This window comes from Anolis sagrei, chromosome Y, assembly GCF_037176765.1.
Source record: "Anolis sagrei isolate rAnoSag1 chromosome Y, rAnoSag1.mat, whole genome shotgun sequence".
In the NCBI taxonomy this organism is placed as follows: domain Eukaryota; kingdom Metazoa; phylum Chordata; class Lepidosauria; order Squamata; family Dactyloidae; genus Anolis; species Anolis sagrei.
In genome coordinates, this window is record NC_090035.1 from 29,595,407 (window position 1) to 29,622,676 (window position 27,270).

The 27,270-nt window shown below is 41.6% G+C and overlaps 1 protein-coding gene across 3 annotated transcripts; it reads right to left on the reverse strand.

Moving 5' to 3' along the window:
• Positions 1-55: 55 nt before the first annotated feature.
• Positions 56-27,181, reverse strand: LOC137095188 (histone-binding protein RBBP4). Of its 3 annotated transcripts, XM_067461557.1 has the most exons (13): positions 26,662-26,798; positions 24,701-24,786; positions 10,276-10,423; positions 10,010-10,155; positions 8,860-9,033; positions 8,389-8,504; positions 8,123-8,283; positions 5,659-5,785; positions 5,404-5,481; positions 4,062-4,138; positions 3,910-3,967; positions 870-980; positions 56-643 (listed from the first exon to the last, which is right to left on the reverse strand). In XM_067461557.1, the coding sequence occupies exons 2-13, from the start codon at positions 24,762-24,764 to the stop codon at positions 578-580; spliced, it is 1,326 nt and encodes a 441-aa protein (XP_067317658.1). In that variant the 5' UTR covers positions 24,765-24,786; positions 26,662-26,798; the 3' UTR covers positions 56-577. The 3 variants fall into 3 exon arrangements, with proteins under 3 accessions (XP_067317658.1, XP_067317660.1, XP_067317659.1); XM_067461559.1 differs by lacking the exons at positions 24,701-24,786; positions 26,662-26,798 and adding an exon at positions 26,972-27,181; XM_067461558.1 differs by lacking the exon at positions 24,701-24,786.
• Between the last annotated feature and the right edge of the window lie 89 nt (positions 27,182-27,270).

Below are 27,270 nucleotides of genomic sequence, written 5' to 3' on the forward strand. Positions count from 1 at the left end.
ATTATGTAGACCAATGGAATCGCAGCCACAAATAGATCAGCTGATTCCCCCCCCCCCCCCCCCCCCCATTACATTTCAGGACTACAAGACTAGCGAGAGCAAAAGCCCTGCACACGATCTTAATCAGAGGGACCAAAAATCACATAATATTAATAAAAGAATCTTCTCCACGCTGGAATATTCCGTCTGAGAAAAAAACGTTCAGATCTTACCAACATTTGAACTGCAACTTGGGCACTGTTTGCATTAAAAATGTAAAAAGTAAACATCACATCTCAACGGAGAGGCAGCAGATCCAATTCACCAAATACCATAAAGGGGAAAAGTGGTCAACTATGAATCCACTGCTGCCATGATGGTTCTGCTTATCAATTTTCAACTGGCAACAGTTCAAGTTCTGTGTTAGAAGCAAAATCTATGGGTAGTATCTACAAATGGATTGTTTGAATACAGTGTGCGTGTATGAGTGTGTGTCTTCAAAAACAGCAGTATTGACAATGTTGGGAAAGCAGAGAGAACAAGGCAGGGAAAAAAACAACAGAGGAGGGAAAAACAAGGCAGGAACCGGGCCTAATATCTAGGACCCCTGGCCTTCTGGATCCACATTGCCTTCGGGATCTTCATCGTTATAAATGTTCTCTGCCTACAGAGTGAAAGGAACAGGGATTTAGGAGTATTATTTGGATGGCAAAATAGTAGATCAAAAGGACACTGAAAAATAATACTAACGAGCACAGCATACAGTAACAGTGTATTGAGTTATCATTCTATCCAAATACTTCTTGTTGCAAGCAAGGTTTCAGACCCTGGCGGACCACACTGTTTTAGACTCCCAATTCCCCAAGAATAATAATCAATGAGATACTTACCATTTGCCAGACCTGCATGATATTGTCTTCTGATACAGAACAAATTACCCAGGGCTCATTGGGATTCCAGGAGAAATCAGAGATTTTGGCAGTGTGGCCACCGTGAATAAACTAACATTGAAAACAAGACGGTAGTTTTAAGTACACAATACCAATGGCATATACACATTATTAGAGCAAGAAAGAAACTTATTCTGAATCTCTTCAGTCAGATAACATAAAGTCTGACAACTTTCAGCAGAGACAGACCAAAATTTGCTTGCAGTCCCCAACATCCGGACTTATCATTTGTCATCTACTAGGCATAGAGCTTTCTCGATCGTGGCCCCTTATTTATGGAATGCCTTGCCGGTTGAAACTCGAACCATCCGAGACCTACTTGCTTTTTGGAAAGCCTGTAAAACTTTTCTTTTCCGGCAAGCTTTTGACAGGTGAACAACCCGGACTATGCCTGTTCCCGCCGGCTATTGTCTGTTATTGTTATTTTTAAAGCTAACTGTATTGTTTCAATCAATCAGTGATTTATTACGGTCTTTGACCAGCACAGTACAGAATGGGGCATCGGTGTCCAAGAAAGGGAATCGCAGTTCCCAAGTAGATCAGGTATAAAAGCAGATTAAAAGCAGATTAAAAGCAGATTAAAAGCAGATTAAAAACATGTTATAAAAGAGACAAATTAAAAAGATAAAACAGACTAAACTTACAGTTTAAAGTGCATGTATGAATCTAAAATAGGGGGTGGCTAATAACAAATGTCAGACTGTAAAACTGTATTGTTTTAATCTGCTTCTGTAAGCAGCTCCGAGTGGTATACAAGTTAAATAAATAAATAAATAAAACCTTTAAAACTAATTCTAGAATACAGCGAAGAAAGAATCACATACTGGATCTAAAACATTTAAATTTAAATTATTGCCAGCATTAAGATCAGCCATCATATATAGGATTTAATGTTTAATTTTATTCAATGCTTAGACCACAGATCTTTCACATATAAGGTGCAACAAAACATCTAATTATAATATGGGTTTTGAATACGTTTATTGAGGTTAGTATATTGTAAGCACAGGTCTGCTTAAGCTGCAGCTGCTCTGTTGATGCATTGCCGCAGCAACCAAGTTTGCTGTAGAAATGTATCCAGTTTAGCTGAGATCAGGAGCCAAAGGGAGCAGAGCTAACTGCCAATAGGAGGAGAGCGGGTATTTTAAAAACAGTCTTTGGCAGAGGAGCCAAAAGGAAGGTTGGTTCTTGCTGTGTTAGAGCAGGACGAAGGGGTTAAGGTTTCAGTCTCAATATTAGACTGTTAAATAAACCAGCGTTGAATTTGTAACTAGTTTGTGAGCGAGGGGAAAGGGATTCCCAGGAATATTTTTGTCTTCAGTGGGAGTGTTGAAGTAAATAAAGGACAAAAATGTGCCTGTGTTAGTCAGTGAAACTGAGGGTAAAAGTGTACTTTGGGAGACTTAACCTTTCATTTGGGTGAAGAAACTACAGGATTATATTTACCCAGTCAGAAGACTGAGAAAGAATAACAGATAAGCAAGCCTGGAAATTATATAGAAACTGTTTCAAAGGTCCATGATATAAAAGTTAGCTGTAACTATACTAAGGAAAACTGAGAAGAAACTACTGTGTAACCAACTAAGATCTGTGTGCCTTATAATCCTTAAATAAATACTTTGTTCAATTTCTTATAACAAAGACTTGTGTACAGTTTCTGAGGTGAAGATTTACTTCAAGGAAGACGGCTGAAAATATTTTGGAACAGGATTCAGTATATAGTATTTAGTTACACGTTTTAAAGTGCCTCACAGTACAAACCTCTCTCTTATATCAAGCCTCACATCAGTCTAAATCTCTCAAGCCTCACACAAATATATTTTAATTATAATAAAGAGTTCAGCCACACATTCCACCACTACTATTGTATTCTCCTCATCGACCTGTTGTTTGTTATTCGTTCGTTATCTTCCTTTACAATTAGTGGCAGCAGTGGGATAACAAAATAAAGCCCCCCCCCCCCGGCCTGAAAATTTCTGTCTTTGTTTTCCTGGGTGCATTATATATCCTTTTACATATGGCAGGCAAATAAATACTGATATATAAAAACCAGAGTTTTAAGTACAATATAAAATACAGCATTAAAATCCTATATAAATAATTAAAATTCTACATGTATCAATGGCAAGATACGCTCTTAAAGTACTACATAAGATACTGTATGGACTAGCACCTGCATAATTAAAAACCAAGTAAAACCAAGTAAATACAGAATTATTAAAACTTAAGTAGGGAACACCTTGGATATAAACAGCCACTAAGTAGTTAAAGCATTCCCAGCAGTCGACTGCAATATGAGAAATTAGTCTTGCCCGGATTTTCTGTGCTGCCAGGGCAAAGAGAGACACCTTGTGAGTAACTACAGGGTTAGTGTCAGCCAAAAGATAGAAAATATTTTCTGACACAGTATAGGTTTGAATGAGATAAAAAAAATAGGCCCCAGGATTTTATTTCTTGGTTCAGAATATAGAGAGAAGGAAAACAAATCCTCAATTTCTGGGGCTCCATAAACACATAAATGAAGAGCCAGAGGGTGCCCTTTTATTTACCATCAGTCACCACTGTGGGCACACTTTGAAAACGAAGGGCTATCAAGGCTTGCCTAAGTTTTGGAAATGTGAGCCTAGACAGGTAGATAGCCCTATCATGGTCAAGCTTTACAGGATTTAATGAACAAACATCAGGCCAACCTCACATTTCTTTCTCCTCACTTTGCTATCTCTTTCTCAACAGCAAAGTTTAATCATTCACAGCCATGAGGAAATACTAAGGGCTTTAAGGTGGGAGCAAGGAAGGCAAAAAGAACAGAAAAAGAATATACATACTCCACTGTGATTTGTGTTCACAGATGTCAGAGTCACATTTGCTTTATTAGCAAGACCAAACCAAAAGGTGCAATTAGCACCTGGATTTTCACAACAGGAGGAAAAGGAGGAAACAATACACAAATCATAACAAAGCCCGATATAAACCTACTCACCAAGAGCTCAGGTGGACCATCCTCTGCATCTTCAGGAGATTGCTCTTCCCCTATTTTGCTGAAATGAAAGACAGCAACATTTGATGGAAGGAAGTACATCAAATGGATTTCTAAACAATATCAATACAACGGTTTGCTGATACAACGCTCACCTCAAATCCCAGACATTCAGCCTGCGATCCGTGCCACTGGAAGCCAAAATTGTCTCATTATGAGGAGACCACTGAACCTGCATTAATTAGGATAAAACACTTTAAAGCATTCGTTAGCATCCATTTCTATATTTTATAATTTATATATTCTATAAATAAAAAAATCTTCACAAAAGCCAGTCACCCATTCTAATTCACCCTCCTGGTTTGTTTTCTGCTCCTGAAATCTGCTATTTAACAGGCTAAATCAAAGGACACACAGCAGAGGATTTTAAAAATATACTGAATCAATTTTCCTTCAAAATAATGGGTATTCATTTCCTGGGTACATCTCGTAAGAGCTGTAATTTTACCTATTACTTCTACTGGTTGAAAAAAAAATAGTTATTGATTACATGTGTTTTATAAACAGGTGTATTAATTATTACCATTATTTTGGGGAAATTATGTAAGCATTTGTTATAAAAACAATACATGTAGAAAGTTGTCAGCAACTTTTCTTATAATCCTATCTTATATAATACTAATATTGTGCTATTCTAATATTATTGTATACACATATAATATTGATATTATAATGTAATACAATATACTAATAATTCAATATAATTGTATATAATATATTACATGTAATATTACTAATAATACTGCAGCATAATGGTATAGTACAATATAATAATATATAATACTAATATTGTGCTATACTAAAAATATATTGTACATACATATAATATTGATCATAATATTGTAATACAATATAATACTATTAATAATACAATATAATAATATTATAATTATATGTTATATATTACATCTAACGTTACTAATAATATTGCAGTATAGTGATTTAGTACAATATAGCAATATATAATACTAATATTGTGCTGTGTTAAAATAATATATTGTATGTACATATAACTTGTAAGCTGCTCTGAGTCCCATTCGGGGTGAGAAAGGCGGGATAGAAATGTCCTAAGTAAATAAATTAAACCCTTTGTAGTTGCCAGTGTCATTTTAAAGCAATTTAATATACAATATAACCTAATATCACTGTTTTCCTCATACGATACTCAAAAGACATGAGAAAGAAGAAAAAAAGCAGAAGCTTAGCTGTAAATATTTTCCAACACCTGCTACTGAGCCATCTGCAAAAAAGTCAAAGCATAAGCCAGGGTTTATATAAGTAAAAATGACACTAAAGCAAATTCTAATTAACTTTATTTCAAAAAAGAGTCTTAATAAGGGGGGGGGGGGAACCAAAGAAAAAGACATACACCTTGAGTGCCATCTTGGGAGAAAGATGGGATATTATGTCAATATATATAAAATTATGGAGGTTTACCTGAAATATTTCATCTTTGTGTGACTCAAAGGAATGTAGCTTCAATTTCAGGTTTCGAAGATCCCACAATGCAACTGTCTGTGGAAGAAAATCAGAGCAAAGTTAATAAATAAAGGCATTTATCATATTAAGTCCAGGCCGCACTAATGATCACAGAGTCTCGACACAGATTGTATAACATACTATTCCATGGAGAAATCCCTATGAAACATCACATCAATGAATATAACTAATAAGAATTCTGTTAACAGGTACCTTATCAGCTGATCCTGTGGCCAGGATGAACTCACTATAAGGGTTGAAAGACAAACAGTTCACTTCTGCAGTGTGAGCATCCACAGAGTGGCTGGGTTTGGAAGTGTTGTTTGACCGTGTGTCCCAGCTAAAAAGGAAGAATGTCAAGAATGGTTACTATTAAGAGGCCCTCTTCTTTACAAAAAATTAAGAAAACCATTCAGTATACATAGAGTGTAAATCTGAGGGCTAATTAACATTTTGTGAGCTGCTCTGAGTGTGTGGCTGAAAAGCGGGGTAAAAAACATTCTGGTGAGGTTTGGGGGAGAAGAGCCTATTATAAAATTTATATGTATATCATATGAATTTCCTTAGTGTATCAGACAATCTTTCGTATGTACTTATTTTAACCTGTGTACAAATACAGAAACACATTTTTCAACTGTACAATACCATTTGAAGGCTTAATTTTCATATATTTGTATTATGCAATAGCTTTTTTTCTATATGCATACCTATTAAAATACACTATGAGCATTTTTATGAAAGCAAAATGCTACTTTATAGCTGATATGTATTCATACTGATAAACATATATACATGTAACTGCTATCTATGTATATATTAAAAGTCAAAGTATGTATGCGGAGGACAAAAGTGTGGCGGTGTGGCGGTGTATGTGCCAGCATTCTGATTGGGCAGCCTGAAAGTTCCAAGATTCTGATTGGCTGCCGCTGTGGTGCTATTTGCATATGGTCTCTGATTGGCCAGCTTTACAGGAGCCCCTGGTGGAGAAAAGGGTTCATGACAGAGACGGAGACATGAGAGAAGGAAATTTGCATATGGTCTCTGATTGGCTAGCCTCAATTCCAAGATTCCGAGATGACAAAGAGAGGAAAGGAAAAGGCCAGGGGCTGGGTCAGAAAATTACCAATACAGACCAAACATGGCACACAGAGCCCCCATGATCCACTCTACATACTACTGCAGTTTGGAGGAGGATGAACCATGGATGTTGGGACTTGCAGTACTATCACTCACATTTTGAGACCGCTGTTAACCTCATCCAATGACTGATCAGGACCAAACTTGGCACATAGACCTCTCATGACCCACCTTATGTCCTGGTGTGGTTTGGCTGGGGATGGACCATGGATTATGGGACTTGCAGTACCTTTGCTCAATTCCTGAGACCACTGCAACCCTCATCCAATTACCGACAAAGACCAAACTTGGCACACTGACTCACCATGACGCACTCTATATCCTGGTGCAGTTTGGAGGAGGATGCACCATGGACAATGGGACTTGCAATACCTGCACTCCCTTCCTAAGACCATTACAACTGCCAACAATGATGGATCAAGACCACAATTCACACTGAGAGCCCGCATAATCCACTCTACATGTTTGGAAGAATTTGGCAATGGATGATGAGACTTCCAGTCACTTCACTCACTTCCTGAGACCACTGCGACCCTCGCCAGTGACTGATCAAGACCAACTTGGCACACAGAGTCCCCATGACCCACTCTACATCCTGGTGCACTTTCGAGGAGGACAGACCATGGATTATTGGACTTCAAGTACCTCCACTCCCTTCCCAGGACTGCTGCAACCCTCATCTAATGTCCGATCAAGACCAAACTTGGCACACAGAGCCCTCATGACCCACTCTACATCCCGATGCTGTTTGGAGGAGGAAAAATGATGGATGATGGGACTTCCAGTACCTTCACTCACTTCCTGAAACCACAGCGACATTTCTCCAAATACCAAGGAAGACCAAACTTGGCACAGAGAGCCCCCTTGACCAACTCAACATTCTGGTGAGGTTTGGGGGAGAAGAACCTATGGATGATGGGACTTGCAGTACCTAAACTCACTTTTTGACACCACTGTGACCCTCATCCAATGATTGAGCAAGAACAAAACTTGGCACACAGAGCCCCCACGACCTACTCTCCATTCTGGTGCAATTTGGAGGAGGATGAACCACAGATGATGGGATTCGCAGTACCTTCACTAACTTCCTGAGACCACTGCGAGCCATATAAATAACTGATAAAGACCAACCTTGATTCACAATTCCTTTCTCAAATAACCCGGGCAGCGCCGGGTCCCCAAGCTAGTTCACAAATAAAATTCATTTTTTTCAAGAATTCCATTTTAAAAAATATTCCACTCAGTGAAGTAAAATTAGCAAAAAAGTAATTTATTTTGATATATAATATTGTTATGCTTTATGATTTAATTGATAGTTATATGTTATTGTTCTTTTAGGTTAGGTTTTCATATGTTTGTGAGGCATTAAATTTGCTGTGAATATGTTGGAAACAGCTTTAAGGAGTCGTCGTCATCGTCCCCCAGGTGAGAAAAGTGGTATACAAATGAAGTAAATAAATAAACATTCTCTAAAAATAATACAATAATAATAACAACCACCACCACCAAACCAACACAACAATGGTATAGCTTTACTTACATCATGAGTTTCTGATCATCCGCAACAGATCCAAAAAGTGATTCATGGAGCAAATGCCAGGAAACATCTTCAACTACAGCTGTATGGCCTGTGAAGATCGTTTTGGCATCCACCACTTTCCCTTCCTTTGGAACAGCGCTGATGTCCCACAAGCAGATAGTCTTCAAGGAGAAAAGGTAGAGGAAAATACGCTCAGATAGAAGGCATAATTCACCTGGCAAATATAACATGTATGTGTGCCATGGCTAACAACATACAATACTAACATGATCATCAGATGCGCTAAGCAAATGCCCGCTAAGGTTTGGGTTCCAAGACAGACCATAGCCTTCCTTCTGGTGCCCACGGAGACGGAGATCTGGATTACATTCACCAGAAGGATCTGCAAAGAAAAGGGGTTCAGAATCTTGGCTCATTGTAATTATGCAGCGATCATGCGGCGATCTATTGAGAAGAAACATAGGAAGCTAAGTTTTGCTCCAAACCTGAAACTAGACATGAACAACCCAACTGTCTACTTTAAAAGCTTTTAACTATGAATTAATAAACAGTTTTCCTAATTCAACCTTACACTTTCTTTGAAATCTTACTGGAAAATTCTCCCTTATGAGGATCCCTCATAAGGGAGTTTTGGCAGCTCTGACCCAGTGATCTCTGTGTGTAATTGGCTCCCACATTCCTGTTCAGGATTCAACTACAACTAAAAGATATAAGGCAAGATCAGTCTTGACAGATACCTGGTTTAGATGGGTGCTTGGTATAGTCAAACACCAGGACATCACTGGATGGTGTCTTTGTTGCAATGATGCAAGGATTCTGGGGCATGTAGCGTGCTCTATTCACTTCTCCTTCATGGTTGATTTTTATTTCAATCTCAATTTTCCCACTAACAGATCCAAAGCCTCCAAACTCTGAAGATAAATAAAACATTGATAACATCAATAATATCACCAGGGCCCCTGGTGACGCAATGCATTAAACTGCTGAGCTGCTGTACTTGCTGATTGAAAGGTTGGAGATTTGAATCTGGGGAGAGGGGTGAGCTCCTGCTGTTAGCCCCAGCTTTTGCCAACCTAGCAGTTCAAAAACATGCAAATGTGAGTAGATAGGTACCACTTCTGGGGAAAGGCCTTAGTCATACTGGCCACATGACCTTGAATGCATCTACGGACAATGCGGGGTCTTCACCTTAGAAATGGAGATGAGAACCACCCCCCCCCCCCCCCAGAGTTGGTCATAACTAGACTTAATGTCAGGGGAAACCTTTTCCTTTACTTAATATCAATTGTGCTCACTTATACAGAGAATTTAATATTTTAAAAATGTAAGAAATCTATGTCATATGCCATTACAGAAATGAAATAGCGGGGGGGGGGGGGGATATAAAAATTGATAATCATGGAGGTTCAAACAGAGGACACCAACACTATTACATGGTGACCGCCCTCTCCCCTTTTACTGGAAGCAGTTGCAAACTATTCAGTTACATATGAATGCTTAACTTCAGGAAACAGAGCAGCATAATCTCCCCAATAACCTTTAAGGGATGTGACATCCCCAGATTTGGCAAATTTATCCAGATGTGTAACTATTGTCAGGTAGTATGCTAGGAGTTCTACAACAGGAAACTGTTGTACCGGAATATCAGTCACATTTCTGTACCGCTTTCACAGAAACTAGCTATTTTTGCAATTCTAGTTTCAAGACCCAAAAAGTAACTCAACACAATAGCAATTTGGAAAAGCAATTATTTACTTTCTCAAATTTTCAAAAACGCTACAAATAATGACATTTCTTAAAATGGGATCCAAGCTGCTGGCAAAATACTTTTGTCCTAACCACCTCATCATTGTCTCAACATCCACAATTAGAACAGAATTATCTTACCTCCCTTCTCACTATCATAATGTGAAGCATCAAACTGTGCATCATCATTCGGAAGCTGGACGCTGGCAATCACAAGGTGGTTTTGCTCATCAGAGGTGTGGGTCCCAAGCACTAGTCGATGGATACTGAAGTCTTTGCCTTCAGGTCTGCAATGCAATCAAAGGGAAACAATCTCGTTTTAGCTGGGACTCCATTCACTTATTAGGTCCTACTGTATTACACCACGTTAGCAATTACTTTAAAGCTACCACTCACAAAAGACTTACCTGGTTACATCAGGAAGCCACTGAGCAGTCAAGCTGGGCCATTCCAGCGCATGCGTCATTACAAGATCATAGAGAAATGGTGTATTCTTTTTCCATATTTTATATTCTTCATTAATCACCCGTTCCTCCACTGCATCATCAAAGGCAGCTAGATAAATAAGAAAATCATGAACACAATTAATATTGACACAGAAGCTAAAACTTAAAAGCCTAAAAACAGAAGCCTAAAATTGCTCCCTAACAGAAAATACCTTGAACCTGAAATAGAAGAAAAACAATTCAGTATTTACAATCTTTCCCATGTTCACATTGTGTTGTAATGGGTATCTCTAAATTCTCAGAAGGAATAGGAAATGCACCAAAGGAGTTTGGTCGTATCAGGAGTGACTCCTGGCGTGAGAGAATTGGCCGTCTGCAAGGACGTTGCCCAGGGGACGCCTGGATGATTTTTGATGTTTTTATCATCCTTGTGGGAGGCTTCTCTCATGTCCCCGCATGAGGAGCTAGAGTTGACAGAGGGAGCTCATCCGCTTCTACCCGGATTCAAACCTGTGACTTGTCAGTCTTCAGTCCTGCCGGCACAGGGGTTTAGCCCACTGCGCCACCAAAGGAGTGCAACAGATCTGCTGGGTCATGCAGAAATAAAGGCTGCTTATTTGAGACTAATTTACCAAACCTAACAGCATTTAAAGTGGCTAGGACTGCACTGTGGGGAAAGTACTCATCAGAAATTATTTTCATTAAATGAATGGTTGCACAGTTTTTATTTGTAACTAGCTGTACCCTGCCACGCGTTGCTGTGGCCCATTGTGGAGAAATGGGAAAGAAAGAAAAGAGGAAGAGCTGGTTTCTAAGCTATCAATACACAACGGAAGTTGCAAAGTGTCAACCTAATACAGGCCCATTTCAGTCTCCTCGAGGTCAAAGGGTTCTATGGATGTGTGGAAGGGCCCTGGGTTACCTGACTCCACACTGCCATATAACCCAGTTCAAAGATTTTATATAGGTATTGTTGTCATTATAGACATATAGATATTATTATAGGCATTTAGATATTATTATTATAGATACAAATATTATTATTATTAAAGCTATATATGTATTAGTATTATAGATGTTATTTTTTATGAATTTCATATCAAAAGCATTGTATAAATTAGTATAAAACTGAGTAAAAATAGAAGGAGCATAGAGCTCAATATCTTTTGAGCAAAAACAGGCTTTTTTTGGTATGGATATTATTAGAGACCTATAGATATTATTAGACATATAGATGTGATTTTTATTGTTATTTTATAGATATTATATAGCTATTATTATTATAGATGTATAGATATTATTATACTTTATATAGATGTTATTATTATAAACATAGATATTATAGGCATATAGGTATTATTGTTATAAATGTACAGATATTTTTGACAGAGATATAATAATTATAGACATGTGGCTATTATTATAGACCTGTAGATATTATTATAGGCATATAGACATTATTACAGACATATAGATATTATGATAGAAATTTAGTTATTATTGTTAAAGAAATATAGATATCATAGACATATATATTATTAGGTATTGATAGATATTATTATGATGGATATATTATTATTGTACATATATTATAGCCCAGGGTTGCTATAAAGTATGGATGGCCATCTTTTTGGGAATGTTTTGACTCTGCCTTCCTGGACAGCCTTTGCTAACTCACAGAGCGTGGCTTTTTGTCCCTTCTTTGAATACTGGACTTCATTTCCCAGAATGCCTTCCCATAACTCAGTATGGATGAGGTTTCTGGGCACACACACACACACACACAGAATCCCTGTGAGTTCCCAGCAGCCCAGCAGAGCAGCGAGGCAAGAAGAAAAGGAACACACACACTCTCTCTCCCTCCCTCTCAATCCTTTGGGAAGAGAGAAGCAGGGGGTAGGCAGAGGGATAGACCGGCCACCTTTCCCTCTATTGTGCCACGCCTCCCCCCATCTCTCTCTCAGCGGTTGGGTTTTTTTCCCTTCCCTCGTGCAGGCGCGAGGGAAAGTGTTCTTTTAACACAGGTTCTATATAGGCATTTAGCCTTGTGGGGGTAAGTTCTTTCTAGTTAATTATTGTTTATTTTTTTGAGTGGAGAACATAAATTGGGTTGTTAGGCCCGTCGCAAACTAGGTTTCTGCTGGAGAAATCCTTGCTAGCAAGTCCCTGACGTCATGAGCCTGCGCCTCTCTCCCCGCCCCTTTCTCCGCCCCTTTCTCTTTGCGAGCGTGGTTTTTCCTTTGCTAGGGCAGCATTGCCCGCATTTTCTCTCAGTTGAATTCAGCCAACTGAGAGAAAATGCGGGCAATGCTGCCCTAGCAAAGGAAAAACCACGCTCGCATGGAGAAAGGGGCAGAGAAAGGGGCGGGGAGAGAGGCGGAGTCTCGTGACATCAGGGACATGCTAGCAAGGTTTTCTCTCGCAGGAACAGAGTTTGCGACGGCTCTTAGGTGTATCGTGTCCAAATTTGGTGTCAATTCCCCCAGTGGTTTTTGAGTTCTGATGGTAGCACAAACGAACACTACATTTTTATTTATATAGATTACAAGAGGGAAAGTTAGGCTGTATAAGAAGATATAGAAAAGCAGTTGTCAATAGGAAAGCACCACAACCAGTTTGTTAAAATTCTAAAGAAACCTAGTTCTATCCCGCCCTGTCTCTCCAAGAGGACTGACTGAGGCATGCTCACAACACAGAAGGGAAACATTCAATGCCATAAAATTACAGTAAGTTAAACAAGTAAGATAATCAATAACAAAAATACAACAATAAAACAAATCACATGAAAAGCAAATAATAACAATTTACACAACGTCAATAAGGGTCAAACTACAACTCCCAAGCCTCCATAGCATAGAGCCAAGGCATCTATTCTATAGTGGAGATGTACTTCTATGTAACACTGCTTTTGTTCCTGGGTTATCAGTGTCATTTCCTAATGGGTTCTATCATAAAAACATGGGGAAAGTTTATTAAATGGCAAAAACATTGTCGGTGGTCCATGCCTTAGTCACCTCTATCTAGATTTGACTACTGTAATGTACTCTACGTGGGGCTGCCCTTGAAAACGACTTGGAAATTTCAGATGGTCCAACGGGCGGCAGCCAGGTTGCTAACTGGTGCTCCTTACAGGCAGAGGTCAACCCTCCTGTTCAAGGAGCTCCATTGACTGCCATTTATTTTCCGGACCCAATTCAAGGTGCAGGTTCTTACCTACAAAGCCCTGAACAGTTTGGGATCGTGATTGTGGGACCAGGCCTTCTGGCAATCTGCTAACTAGGTATGGACAACCAGACATACAGGACCGGCAGGATGGATAAATGTGGAAGGAAACTCTGAACTATGAGATAGCGAACATTGACCGGCAATAAGGAGTAATTGGTTTGTATCGGTTTGTATGAAATTTTTATTGGTTTTAACGGGCATAGATGTAATGTATTGTTGTTGATTGTTAAATTGTGTTATTTGTTTTACTGCTGTGGTATGTTATGGGCATCGAATTGTGCCTTGGATGTGTAATCCGCCCTGAGTCCCCTTCGGGGTGAGAAGGGCGGGGTAAAAGTAAACCAAATCTATATCTATATCTATATCTATATCTGTATATATAATAAAGAAGAGTGTTTGTTTGTATGGGAAGGACAGAGGAATTGCGACCTCTAATCCAATGACTGATAAAGACCAAACTTAGCACACAGAGCCCCCATGGATGATGGGACTTCAAGTACCTTCACTCACTTCCTGAAAACAATGCCACCGTCATCCAATGACCAATAAAGACCAAACTTGGCATACAGAAGCGCCATTACCCACTTTCTCTAATAACCCGGGCAGCGCCGGGTCCCCAAGCTAGTATATAATAAAGAAGAGTGTTTGTATCGGACAGAGAAATTGTGGAGGGCGGAAGGTGTATGTGCCAGCGTTCTGATTGGCTGCCGCTGTGGTGCTATTTGCATATGGTCTCTGATTGGCCAGCTTCAATAGGAGCCCCTGGTGGAGAAGAGGGTTCATGGCAGAAACGGGACATGACAGAAGGAAATTTGCATATGGTCTCTGATTGGCCAGCCTCAAATCCAACATTCCGAGATGAGAAAGAGAGGAAAGGAAACGCTGGGGGCTGGGTCAGAACACTCCCAATACAGACTGAAATAGGCACACAGAGCCCCCATCACCCACTCTACATCCTACTGCAGTTTGGAGGAGTATGAACCATTGATGATGGGACTTGCAGTACCACCACTCACATTCTGAGACCGCTGTAAACCTTATCCAATGACTGATCAGGACCAAACTTCGCACATAGACCTCTCATGACCCACTTTACGTCCTGGTGTGGTTTGGCCGGGGATGGACCGTGGATTATGGGACTTGCAGTACCATTGCTCAATTCTTCATACCACTGCAACCTTCATCCAATTACCAATAAATACCAAACTTGGCACACTGAGTCTCCATGACACACTCTACATCCAGGTGCAGTTTGAAGGAGGATGCACCATGGACGATGGGAGTTGCAATACCTGCACTCCCTTCCTAAGACCATTACAACTGCCAACGATGATGGATCAGGACCACAATTTACACAGAGAGCCTGCATAACCCACTCTACATCCTGGTGCGGTTTGGAGAATTTGACAATGGATGGTGGGACTTGCAGTCACTTCACTCACTTCCTGAGACCACTGAGACCCTCGCCAATGACTCATCAAGACTAAACTTGGCACATGGAGCTTCAATGACCCACTCTACATCCTGGAGCAGTTTGGAGGACGACAGACCATGGATGATGGGACTTCAAGTACCTCCACTACCCAAGACTGCTGCAAAACTCATCTAATGACCGATCAAGACCAACGTTGGCACACAGATCCCCCATGACCCACTCTACATCCTGCTGCAGTTTTGGAGAAGGGTGGACCATGAATGATGGAACTTCCAGTACCTTCACTCACATTCTGAGACCTCTGCGAACCTCATCCAATGACTGATCAAGACCAAACTTGGCACATAGACCTCTCATGACCCACTTTACGTCGTGGTGTTGTTTGGAAAATTTTGGAGATGGATGATGGGACTTGCAGTACCTTTGCTCACTTCCTGAGACCACTGAGACCCTCGCCAATGACTAATCAAGACTAAACTTGCCACATAGAGCTCCAATGACCCACTCTACATCCTGCTGCAGTTTGGAGGAGGACAGACCATGGATGATGGGTCTTCAAGTACCTCCACTCCCTTCCAAAGATTGCTGCAACCCTCTTCTAATGACCAATCAAGACCACACTTGGCACACAGAGCCCCCATGATCCACTCTACATCCTGCTGCAGTTTGAAAGGGGATGGACTTTGGCTGATGGGACTTGCAGTACCTTCACTCACTTACTGACACCACTGCCACCCTCATCTAATGACTAATAAAGACCAAACTTGGCACACAGAGCTCCCATGACCCACTCTATATCCTGCTGCTGTTTGTAGGAGGATGGCTCATGGATGATGGGACTTCACTCACTTCCTGAAAATAATGCTGCCATTATCCAAAGACCAATAAAGACCAAACTTGGCATACAGAACCGCCATTACCCACTTTCTCTAATAACCCGGGCAACGCCGGGTCCCCAAGCTAGTATATAATAAAGAAGAGTGTTTGTATCGGACAGAGGAAGGGCGGCGGGCGGTGTATGTGCCAGCGTTCTGATTGGCTGCCGCTGTGGTGCTATTTGCATATGGTCTCTGATTGGCCAGCTTCAATAGGAGCCCCTGGTGGAGAAGAGGGTTCATGGCAGAAATGGGGCATGACAGAAGGAAATTTGCATATGGTCTCTGATTGACCAGCCTCAAATCCAACATTCTGAGATGAGAAAGAGAGGAAAGGAAAGGCCGGGGGCTGGGTCAGAATACTCCCAATACAGACCGAAATAGGCACACAGAGCCCCCATCACCCACTCTACATCCTACTGCAGTTTGGAGGAGGATGAACCATGGATGATGGGACTTGCAGTACCACCACTCACATTCTGAGACCGCTGTTAACCTTATCCAATGACTGATCAGGACCAAACTTCGCACATAGATCTCTCATGACCCACTTTACGTCCTGGTGTGGTTTGGCCGAGGATGGACCATGGATTATGGGACTTGCAGTACCTCTGCTCAATTCTTGAGAGCACTGCAACCCTCATTCAATTACCGATAAAGACCAAACTTGGCAGACTGAGTCTCCATGACGCACTCTACATTCTGGTGCGGCTTGGAGGAGGATGCACCATGGACGATGGGACTTGCAATACCTTCACTCCCTTCCTAAAACCATTATAACTGCCAACAATGATGGATCAGGACCACAATTTACACAGAGAGCCCGCATAACTCACTCTACATCCTGGTGCGGTTTGGAAGAATTTGACAATGGATGATGGGACTTGCAGTCACTTCACTCACTTCCTGAGACCACTAAGACCCTCGCCAATGTCTGATCAAGACCAAACTTGGCACTCAGAGCCCCCTTGACCCACCCTACATCCCGGTGCTGTTTGAGGGTAGATGGACGATGGATGATGGCACTTGCACTACCTTCACACGTTCCTGAAACCACAATGACACTCATCCAAATACCAATAAAGACTAAAGGCACAGGGAGTTCCCATGGCCAACTCAATATTCTGCTGAGATTTGGGGGAGAACAGAATATGGATGATGGCACTTCAAGTACCTCCACTCACTTCCCAAGACTTCTGCAACACTCATCTAATGACCAATTAAGATCAAACTTGCCACACAGAGCCCCCATGACCCACTCTCCATCCTGGAGCAGTTTGGAGGATGATTGACCACAGATGAAGGGACTTGAAGTACCTTCACTCACTTCCCGAGACTGCTGCAATCTCATCCAATGACTGATCAAGACCAAACTTGCCGTACAGACCCCCCAAGACCCACTCTACATCCTGGTAAGGTTTGAGGGAGGATGGACCATGGATGATGGGACTTGCAGTAGTTTCACTCACTTCCTTAGAGCACTGTGGCCCACACCAATGACGGATCAGTACCAAACTTGCCATGCAGAGGCCCAATGGCCCACTTTACAACCTGGTGTGGTTCAGGGCAGGGTGGCCCATGAATGATGGGATTTGCAATACCTTGACCTGATTCACTTACTGAAACCGCAGCAACCTACACCCACACCTATGACTGATCAAAACCCCATGACTCACAATGCATCCTGGTGCATTTTGGAGGACGATGCACTATGGATGATGGGACGTGCATATGGGAGTTGTAGTTCACCCTCACTCACTGACCCCACCTGACAGTGCATCTAAACTAAACTTGGAGCACACACAAACACTGCCTTTCTCAAATAAGCAGTCCTACTCCAAACTGCAACAGGATTGTGGCACCTTTTGCCAGGGTAATTTGAAATAGCATTGTCTTTCTACAAGGTAAGCCCATATATTATTTAAAACACATCAGAGAAAACAATTATTATCCTTTATGCTTTTCATGCTTACAAACACTTCAGGGCCCCAAGGCCCCTTGCCCAGGCCTCCTTTGACCCTTCTGCTACATCCCTGCAGGCCTCCTGGCCTGCTTACTCCCAGCTAGGCCCCAAAAGAGGCAGCCATCTCCCCTGTTCAACATTGTGTCAAGGAAGGCAGCTTTTGACTGGGCGTTTTGAAAAAGCATTGTCCTTCTACAAGGTAAGGCACTACTTTATTCAAAGGACAGCAGAGAAAACAATTCTTATCCTTTATGCTTTTCCTGCTTATAAACACTTCAGGCCCCCAAAGCCCCCTCACACAGGCCTCTTTTGACCCTTCCATTACATTGTTGCAGGCCTTCCAGGCTGGTTTCTCCCAGCTAGGCCCCAAAAGAGGCAGCCATCTTCCCTGTTCAACATTGTGTCAAGGAAGGCAGCTTCTTCCAGGATAATTTGGAAACAGCAGTGTCTCTACATAAGGTAAGGCCCTACTACATTCCAAAGACAGCCCTGAAACCAATTATTATCTTATTACTGATGCAATTTTATGCTTATGAACATTTCTGGCCCCCAAAGCCCCCTCACCCCAGCCTCCTTTCACCTTTCTGCTAAATCTTTGCAGGCCTTACAGGCTGGATTCTCCAAGCTAGGCCCCAAAAGAGGCAGCCATACTCCCTATACAATACTGTCTTAAAGAAGGTAGCTTTTGCCAGGTACATTTTAAAAACCACTGCTCTTCTACAAGGTAAGGCTCTATTTTATTCAAAAGGCAGCAAAGAAAACAATTGTCTTTTTAATGATACAATTTTATGCTTATGAATACTTCTGGCCCACAACGCCCCCTCATCCCAGCTTCCTCTCACCCTTCTGCTAAATCCTTGCAAGCCTTCTAGGCTGGCTTCTCCCAGCTAGGCCCCAAAAGAGGCAGCCATCTTCCCTGTTCAATGTTGTGTGAAGGAAGGCACCTTTTGCCAGGGTCATTTGAAAAACCATTGTCCTTCTACAAGGTAAGGCCCTACTTTCTTCAAAACACAGCAGAGAAAACAAGTATTATCTTTTTAATGATGTAACGTTATGCTTATGAACACTTCTGGCTCCCAAAGCCCCCTCTCCTTGGCCTCCTTTCACCCTTCTGCGAAATTTTTGCACACCTTCCAGGCTGGATTCTCCAAGCGAGGCCGCAAAAGGGGCAGCCATATTCCCTGTACACTACTATCTTAAAGAAGGTAGCTTTTGGCAGGTTCATTTCAAAAAACACTATTCTTCAAGGTAAGACTCTATTTTATTTATTTAAAATAAAACACAGCAGAAAAAAATAATCTTTTTAATGATGTGATTACATTCTTATGAACCCTACTGGCCCATAAAGGCTCCTCACGCCAGCTTCCTTTGACTCTTCTGCTAATTCCTTGCAGGCCTTCTAGGCTGACTTCTCCCAGCTAGGCCCCAAAAGAGGCAGCCATCTTCCCTGTTCAACATTGTGTGAAGGAAGGCACCTTTTGCCAGGGTCATTTGAAAAAGCACTACTCTACAAGGTAAAACAATTCCCTTTCTAATGATGCCTTTTCATGCTTATGAATACATCTAGCCCCAAGCCTCCTATCCCCACCTCCTTTGACCCTTCTGCTAAATCCTTGCAGGACCTCCAGGCTGGCTCTGCCCTGCTAGGCCCTAAAAGAAGCAGCCATCTTCCCAGTTCAACATTGTTCCAAATAACAACAGCTTCTTCCAGGATAATTTGGAAACAGCATTGTCCCTACACAAGGTAAGGTCCTCCTTCATTCAAAAGACAAAAGGGAAGAAATTATCTTTTTAATGTTTCCTTTTGACAGACTATCCCTCCCACTTAGAGTCCTTTCCATTTCTTTTCATTAAAAATATAAAATGTATGTTAGAGAGAGAGAGAGAATATTAATGAATATACACACATATATGAAAATGTCCAAGAGATGGTGTCTATATGTCAGATATTTCCTTTGACTGTCCATGTATGTGTGTTTGTTTCTGTCTATACAGGCATACTGTGTCTATTGATGAAAACATCAATCTCTCCCTCTGGCCCCCATTGACCCTTCTGTGTAATCCTTTCAGGCCTTGCAAGCTGACTTGGGCTAGATACACTGCACAACTGCTCATCCTCCTCCTGCTTCAACATAGTTCCATAAAGGGCTGTTTTACCCAGGATCATTTGGGAACAGCACTGTCCCTCACCAAGGTAAGGTCCTGCTTTATTCAAAAGACAACAGAGACTAAAATTATTAGGGACATTTTCAGTAGTCTGCACTGTAATAAGTTATTCCCTGAACCTCAAAAACAAAAACAAAAAACTTACTCCTTTCTGTTTTACACTGGTAAATTATTGTGTTTCTTTTATCAGGTGAAGCAGCTCCAAAATGTCTCACAAAAGGAAAATTACTGAAGGAAAAATCCCACCAAAAGCAAAAAAGGGAAAATTCCAGCAAGTATGTGAGTCAACTGATTGCCGGCTTGATAATAACCAGGAAATACCTAATACATCAAGGATTGCAGAGACTTCAGAACAGCATCAGGCCAGACTCGGGGTTATGCACGAAACAGCTACTAAGTCAAGAGCAGCAAAGACTCCAGAACAGCTGCAAGCCAGGCTTCAGCAAAAGCAAGAAAAGGCCAGGATGTCCAGAGCAACAGAGACTCCAGAACAACATCAGGCCAGACTTGGAGCAATGCAAGAAAGAGCCGCTATGTCAAGAGCACAGAGACTCCAAAACAGCATCAGGCCAGGCTTCTACAAAAACAAGAAAAGGCCAGGGCTTCCAGAACTACAGAGACTCCAGAAGAGCATCAGGCCAGGCTTCAAAAAAAGAAAGAAAAGGCCAGGGCTTCCAGAACTGCAGAGACTCCAGAAGAGCGTCAGGCCAAGCTTCAAGAAAAGCAAGAAAAGGCCAGGGCTTCCAGAACTGCAGAGACTCCAGAAGAGCGTCAGGCCAGGCTTCAAAAAAAGCAAGAAAAGGCCAGGGCTTCCAGAACTGCAGAGACTCCAGAAGAGCGTCAGGCCAGGCTTCAAAAAAAGCAAGAAAAGGCCAGGGCTTCCAGAAATGCAGAGACTCCAGAAGAGCGTCAGGCCAGGCTTCAAAAAAAGCAAGAAAAGGCCAGGGCTTCCAGAAATGCAGAGACTCCAGAAGAGCGCCACGCCAGGCTTCAACAAAAGCAAGAAAAGGCCAGGGCATCCCAAGCAGTAGAGACTCCAGGACAGCGTCAGGCCAGACTTGGAGCAATGAAAGAAAGAGCCTCTACGTCAAGAGCAGCAGGGACTCTAGAACAGCACAATGCCCGACTTCAAAAAATCAGGGAAAAACTCACTACAACTAGGAAAGGAAAGCATTCAAATTTGTTGCTTGAAGGTTTTCACTACAATCCTCATAAGGACTATGATCAATATCCAAATGTTATTATTGGACAAATGGACCAAATATGTAGTTACTGTCACGCCAAGAAATTTAAAATGGAGCCACCTGGGTTGTGCTGTAAGAGTGGAAAAGTTTCACTGCTACCTTTACAACAACCACCAGATGACCTTCTTTCTTATATGTCTGGAAGTACTTCAGAATCAAAACATTTCTTGCAGAACATAAGAAGATACAATTCATGTTTTCAAATGACGTCATTTGGTACCACATCTGTAGTTGAACAAAGGAGCTTCCCAACAACTTTCAGAGTGCAAGGTCAAGTTTATCACAAGGCAGGATCTATGATGCCTTTGCCCAATCAAAGCCCCAAGTTCTTACAAATGTTTTTTATGGGGGGTGACCAACTAGAAGCAGATCAACGGTGCCATTACATTCCTGATGTGAGACGTGATATTGTGTTGAACTTACAGCACATGTTACACCAACACAACCAAATAATTAAGACATTCAAAACAGCCCTAGAACGCATGCCAACAGATGAATACAGAGTAGTGATTAGAGCTGATAAAAAGCCAGTGGGAGAACATGAACGTCGCTTCAATGCTCCTCAAACAAACGAAGTTGCAATTGTTATGTCAGGTGAGGAATTTGAGCAACGTGACATCATTATCCAAAGACGCAGTAATTCACTACAGCGCATAGCAGAAACACATCGATGGTATGATGCACTTCAGTACCCACTGATATTTTGGCAAGGTGAAGATGGGTATCACTTCAACATCATGCAAATCAACCCAACTTCAGGCGCACCAACTAATAAAAAAGTCTCAGCAATGGACTACTATGCATACAGAATAATGATTAGAAATCATGTTTCTAATCATATTTTAAATTGTCGGCAGCTATTTCATCAATTTATTGTTGATATGTATGCAAAAATTGAAACTGAGCATCTTCTCTTCATATGACAAAATCAAAAGAAACTTCGAGTGGATGAATACATCCACCTAAGGGATGCTGTCTCCAATGATAGAAGTGTTGATAACATTGGGAAAATGGTAATTCTACCTGCTACATTCACAGGAAGCCCAAGACACATGCATGAATACGCTCAAGATGGCATGACATACGTGAGATCTTATGGACGCCCTGACTTATTTATTACTTTCACGTGTAATCCATCTTGGCCAGAGATAAAAGAAGAACTTTTATTCGGACAGACACCCAGTGATCGTCATGATTTAATAGCAAGAGTGTTCAAACAAAAACAAATGAAGTTAATCCATGTAATAAATAAGAGTCATGTATTCGGAGAAACACGATGCTGGCTGTACTCAATTGAATGGCAGAAAAGAGGACTTCCACATTCCCATAATCTTATTTGGTTGAAAGAAAAAGTTCACCCAACTGAAATAGACAATGTTATATCTGCTGAATTCCCAAGTCCATTTGAAGACTCTAGCCTCTATACAGTGGTGACCAAAAATATGATTCACGGACCGTGTGGAAACCTTAATATGAATGCACCATGTATGAAGGAAGGCAAGTGCAGTAAGAAATATCCCAGACAATTGGTTACAGACACACAAACTGGACATGACGGTTATCCTCTCTATAGAAGACGAGCACCATCAGATGGTGGCTTCACGGCAAAACTCAAGATTAGAGGCAACACAGAAGTAGAAGTGGACAACAGATGGGTTGTTCCATATTCTCCACTCCTTTCTAAAATGTTTCAAGCACACATTAATGTTGAATATTGTAACTCAATAAAATCCATTAAGTACATCTGTAAGTATGTGAACAAGGGAAGTGACATGGCTGTTTTTGGACTCACTAATGAAAACAGAAACGACGAAGTATCTCAATACCAGCTAGGAAGATATATCAGCAGTAACGAAGCAATTTGGCGGATTTTCAGTTTTCCGATCCATGAACGCCATCCAACTGTTGTTCACCTTAGTGTGCATTTAGAAAATGGTCAAAGAGTCTACTTTACAACAGATAATGCTGAAACAGTTGCTGCTGAACCACCAAATACAACTTTGACAGCATTCTTTCAGCTGTGTGAACAGGATTTGTTTGCAAGGACACTGCTATATCCCGAAGTTCCAAAATATTATATTTGGAATGCATCCAGAAAGGTCTTCTCCAAAAGAAAACAAGGAGTATCAGTTTCAGGGCAGGATGCTGTTGCCACAGAAGCCTTGGGTCGTGTGTACACCGTTCATCCTAACAATGCTGAATGCTTTTTTCTAAGAATACTACTTCACACTGTTCGAGGACAAACATCTTTCACATTTTTAAAAACTGTCAATGGAGAGGTATGTAATACTTTTAGAGAGGCATGCCAAAAGCTTGGATTATTAGAGGATGATCAACATTGGAATTTTACTTTATCAGAAGCAGCATTGCAATCTTCACCAGGTCAAATAAGAAACCTTTTTGCCATCATCCTGACAACTTGCTATCCATCAAACCCTAATGGATTATGGGAAAAATACCAAGAAAGCATGAGTGAAGACATCCTTGCAAAACTTCGAAGAGACAATCCCACCATTGACTTAAAATTTTCTAGAGAAATTTTTAATGAGACACTTATACTATTAGAAAACAGATGTCTGGCCATCAGTAACAGAACATTACAACAGTTAGGTGTACAGCCTCCAGAACGAAATAACTATGATGTCTTCAACAATGAACTTATGAGAGAAAAGAATTATAATACCGAAGAACTGTTAATATTTGTACAATCAAGAAAACCTCTATTAAATCATGATCAAAGAAAAGTATATGACACTATAATGGATAACATCAGAAGGCAGAAAGGTGGTATACTTTTCCTTGATGCACCTGGAGGAACAGGAAAAACATTTGTAATTAATTTACTACTTGCTGAAATTCGTGCAAGTAGTGATGTGGCACTTGCACTGGCTTCTTCTGGGATTGCATCGACACTGATGGATGGAGGACGAACAGCACACGCAGCATTAAAATTGCCACTAAACATTGCCAATGAACAGCATCCAACCTGTAATATCAGCAAAACATCTGGGCAGGCACAAGTGTTAAAAATGTGCAAAGTTATTGTGTGGGATGAATGTACTATGGCACATAAGAAATCACTTGAAGCCCTTGATAGAACTTTACAAGATCTAAGAGGAAATAATGAGCTGATGGGAGGAGCTCTGGTAGTTTTAGCTGGAGACTTTCGTCAAACTCTTCCCGTCATTCCAAAGTCAACACCAGCAGATGAGCTTAATGCTTGCCTGAAGGCTTCCGTTCTTTGGAGACATGTGAAGAAAATGACATTACAAACAAATCTGAGGGTCCAACTTCAAGGAGATCCAAATGCTCAACCTTTTGCAGAGAGGCTCCTTCAAATCGGTGAAGGTACTTTCCCCACTGACTTGACATTAGGTGAAATCCACTTTCCAAATGACTTCTGTACCATTGTGACATCAGTTGGTGAACTTATAGATAAAGTGTATCCAAACATTTCAGAAAATTTCAAAAAACACACCTGGTTGTGTGAAAGAGCCATCCTGGCTGCTAAGAATGATGCAGTCAATGAAATCAACAAGCATGTTCAGGACATGATTCCAGGCTCTGTAACAGAATATAAATCCATTGATACTGTAGTGGATGCTGATGAAGCTGTAAATTATCCGACTGAGTTCCTCAACTCCCTTGACCCACCTGGGATGCCATCTCATCGCTTGCCACTTAAAGTGGGATCCCCCATTATGCTGCTTCGAAACCTCGAACCACCAAGGTTATGTAATGGCACAAGACTGTGCATCAAAACACTGCTGCCCAACGTCATAGAAGCTACAATATTGACTGGGAAGGGGAAGGGTGATGATGTATTCATTCCTCGCATTCCACTTATTCCATCAGATCTGCCATTTCGTTTTAAGAGATTGCAATTCCCAGTAAGGCTGGCATTTGGGATAACCATCAACAAGGCACAGGGACAGTCAATAAAATACTGTGGTATTAACTTGAAGTCACCATGTTTTTCCCATGGACAGTTATATGTTGCATGTTCAAGGGTAGGTTCTCCAAATAATTTGTTTGTTTATACTCCAGGTGGAAAAACAAAAAATGTTGTTTATAAACAGGTTTTACAATGAACTCATTATTCTGCCATGTTGACATTTTTCAAAAAGTATTTTTATTGTTCCTGAAGTTTTCAATAACAACAATAAATTACAATATTAATTGAGCAACAACTGCGCCTGTACCTTGAAATGCCAGACTTGGCCATGGTTACATCCCACTTAGCTTACTGTAATGGGCTGCCCCTGAAAAGTGTCTGGAAACTTCAATTAGCCCAAAGAGCTGCCTCCAGGTGCTGGAACCAGAGAGTGGTCTACCCCTCCTGGTACAGCACCTGCACTGGCTGCAAATTCGTTTCCAAGCCCAATTCAAGGTACTGGCTTTGACCTAACGGACTGGAACAAATTGCAATATGAGCTGCCATGATGCCACAAGAATATGAATATATATTATTGTTATATTTAAACTGTTTATTTTATGATGTTTTATACTTACTATTGATGTATTTGAATTGTTGTTTACAGTATTTAAATATGTTGTACGCTGTTTTGGGTCCCGTGAGGGAGCAAAGCAGGATATAAATAAAGATTTATTATAATAATAATATAAAAAGAAAGTCTAAACAATAAAATGGTTTTTTTCACCTCTCTCATTGACTAATTTCTACAGCTGTAAATTGGAAAAAATATTATATATACCATTAGAAAATGCATTACTTGGTAAGTAGATAAGTAAGTTGGTCTTGCACTGATAGAAGTTGCATCACATCAGTTGTCCAAATTTATAAACGGCTCTATTTATACAGTTATGCATTTTCTAATAGGTCTATTTTTAAAATCCAAAATCTAACAATGACTATTTCTAATATTTATCCTTACCAAATTAACCTGAGCAACATCGGGTACCTAAGCAACATGATGGAGTTTTCATAAAAAACAAAATGGGAGCATTCATAAAAAAAAACAAAAAACAAAGACAGAGTTTTTTTCTAAGACACAGCATAATATAATACAAAAAATGATATTACCTAACATCCAAAAACAAACAATACCCTTTTAAAATAACCCGGGCAGCACCGGGTACCCAAGCTAGTAAATAAATAAATGTTGTTAAAGTAGCGTTAAGCGGCATTCATCCAACAACACCCTGGCACTATGCTATGGGGTCTTGTAGATTGGCCCCTTTGGGCAGAAAAGGCCCTGCGAAACTACAACTCCCAGGATGCCATAGCCATGTGCCTTGGCGGTGAACGCGGTCCCAAAGTGGCTCCACGCCCCAGTGCCAAAGAGGCCCAGGTGAGGCCTTCTTCCCTTTCCTGCCATGTTGGGTTGCTCCTTCCTTCGCGCGGTCAAGGAAGGAGAAGCCACATAGCGATTGCGGGGAAGGAGAGGCTTCTGGATCCCCGTCCCTTCCCCGTGGCACCTGATCCGTCCTGGAGGCCGCCTCCGCTGCCACTTCCGCGCCTCATGACAACGAAAAGAGCCGCTCTCGCTCGGGAAACAGGCCCCGCGCAGCGCCAACGCCAGAAACCGGGCCAAGGCGGGGCCAAGGAGAGGAAAGGGAGGAGCGAGCTCAGAAGGCGCCCCATTGGCTGCCTAACGGTCACACGGGGCGGAGCTTGGTCCAAGCCGCGCGGCGATTGGTCCGGCCGCCGAGGGCGGGAAGAAAACGAGGAAGGGTGGGCGTGTGAGGCCTGCTTCCGGCCCAGGAACGCCCCCCTTCACTTCATTACCTTCTTTATCCGCCATGGTGCCGAATCTCTTGGTCGTCGTCGCGGCTTCTTAGCTTCTTCCCCTCAGCGTTGCGGCTTTCCTTCTCTTTTTTGTCTTCCCTCCGCTTGGCGCGCGGTTCCTTTTCCAGAAAAGGGACGCGGCACGCGCGGGGATGGGTTCGCGCCAACGCGGCCCAATCGCCGCCGGCGCCGCCGTCTGGAGCCGCTCGGCGAATCAGAAGCGCGTGCGCAGTGGGAGGAGGGGAGGGGCGGGGCCGCCGGTGGGATGCCCGCGCAGGCCTAGTGGCACTCTTGTCCCT

Coding starts and splice junctions, on each gene's coding strand:
- LOC137095188 (XM_067461557.1), bottom strand. CDS start 24,764: ATGCTTGTTGATTTCATTGACTGCATCATTCTTAGCAGCCAGGATGGC. Junction 10,424..24,700: donor TGGCTCTTTCACACAACCAG/GTGTGTTTTTTG, acceptor TTATTTATCTAG/CTGCCTTTGATGATGCAGTG. Junction 4,139..5,403: donor ACAAAGATGAAATATTTCAG/GTAAACCTCCAT, acceptor TAATTAATGCAG/GTTCAGTGGTCTCCTCATAA.